Source organism: Myotis lucifugus, unplaced genomic scaffold (assembly GCF_000147115.1).
Source record: "Myotis lucifugus unplaced genomic scaffold, Myoluc2.0 scaffold_459, whole genome shotgun sequence".
Classification (NCBI taxonomy): domain Eukaryota; kingdom Metazoa; phylum Chordata; class Mammalia; order Chiroptera; family Vespertilionidae; genus Myotis; species Myotis lucifugus.
Window position 1 is genome coordinate 452,811 of NW_005871507.1, and position 1,599 is coordinate 454,409.

Consider the following 1,599-nt stretch of genomic DNA (forward strand, 5'->3'; position numbering starts at 1 on the left):
GGCGGGGGTGGACGGCCCCTGCAGCCTTTCGCAGCCCGCAGCCGCTTTCGGCTCCGCTCCTCCTGCGGGCGAAACCCAGGCCGTGAGCCGCCTAGAGGCCTCCGGGCAGGGGGAGGGGGGGGGCACGTCCCAGCCCGCAAAGCAAAGACTCCAACCCAACCTCCTGGCCCTGGGCGCCCCTTCTCTGCACGTCCCCACTCCTCCCGCCCTGTCCAGGCTCTTACTCTCGCTCCGCACACCCCTTCCCGCGCGCACCAACCTGCTTCGGGGCCCGCGGGGTCGCCCTTGTCCTCGGGCTTCTGCGGCTCGTCCTCGTCGTTCTTCTCCAGGTCGATGTTCTCCTCCTCCTCCTCGTCCTCGCTCCGGTTCCTCGGGGTCCACGTCATCTTGTTCTCCTTCTTGAGGCGCCGGCGCGCGTTGGCGAACCAGGTGGACACCTGGGTGAGGGTCATCTTGGTGATAATGGCCAGCATGATCTTCTCGCCCTTGGTGGGGTAGGGGTTCTTGCGGTGCTCGTTGAGCCAGGCCTTGAGCGTGGCGGTGGCGTCCCGCGTGGCGTTCTTGCGGTACGCGGGGTCCCGTAAGGGTAGGAGCCCAGGGGCGCCGCGTAGGGATGGTACCCCAAGGAGCCCGCCATGCCCGGCGTGTGGTCGTAGGGAGAACCCTGCAGGCAACAGGCAGAAAGAAGAAGGTGAGAGTGGGCCACGGTCCCCACTGCCACCGGGGCGACCGGAGGACAGTGTCCCCGCGCCCCGGGGTCTGCGGGGCGGCGAGGCCCAAACTCCGGCTTCCGCTGGTGGGCGCAGAGCTAAGGGCAACCCCTCCCCCTCCTCGGAACGCAGCGGGAGCGCCGACTCCCGAGTCCGGTTCTTAGTGGGCGCTGGAAGCCATCCTGGCCTCGGCCCGAACCCCGTGGGCCCCAGGGTGCCGGGTCACGTTGGTCCCGGGTGTGCGGATCCGACCACCGCGGTCGGGCCTTCCACCCCGAGAGGTCCGGGCAGCGGCGGCGGCTCCTCGCTTCCAGCCCGGGTGGCTGCGCTTCAGGCGCCAGGCGGGAGAGAGCAAGGGGAGGGAAGGCATTTTCCCCTCCTGAGAAGGACGAAGGAAAAGCCGCGGCTGGCCCCGGCACTCCGCCCCTCCGAAAACGTTCCCCCAAACCGGAGCCGCGGCGCTTTTCCAGAAAGTGCACCCGGCCGAGAAATCCCGGATGCACCGCAGCTCGGCCGACTTCTCAGAAATCTAATACCTCCCAATCGGATTGCGGAGATAGGATTACGGATTTGCAACATTTCGGAGGACTAATTAAAGGCGAAGCCAAACACATTTACACCAACTTGGCACGCTTCTGCTCAGATTCCGGGTTTATTTCTTTGGAACTAGTTTCCCAAAATTGCAAAACTTAAAAAAATTAAAAAATACAAATTCGCAGGGCGGCCTGGAGCTCACGTTTGAACCAGATGCTGCTCTTTAAATTGCAGCGACCTCTCCTCCCCAGACCCTTTCCGCAGCTCAGCGGCCGAGCCAGACACGGCTCCCTCTCTCCCCGAAACTCCGGAGCCCGAGCCCCGGGGAAGCCGGAGAAAACAATCGCTCAAGTTG

General features: G+C 64.8%; 1 protein-coding gene across 1 annotated transcript in view; it reads right to left on the reverse strand.

Moving 5' to 3' along the window:
* Positions 1-1,080, reverse strand: part of IRX5 (iroquois homeobox 5) — a 2,592-nt gene extending 1,512 nt beyond the window's left edge. The window contains 4 exon segments of the mRNA XM_014445496.1: positions 4-62; positions 260-580; positions 583-808; positions 910-1,080. Coding sequence (XP_014300982.1) covers positions 4-62; positions 260-580; positions 583-808; positions 910-1,080 — 777 coding nt within the window.
* Positions 1,081-1,599: the final 519 nt, after the last annotated feature.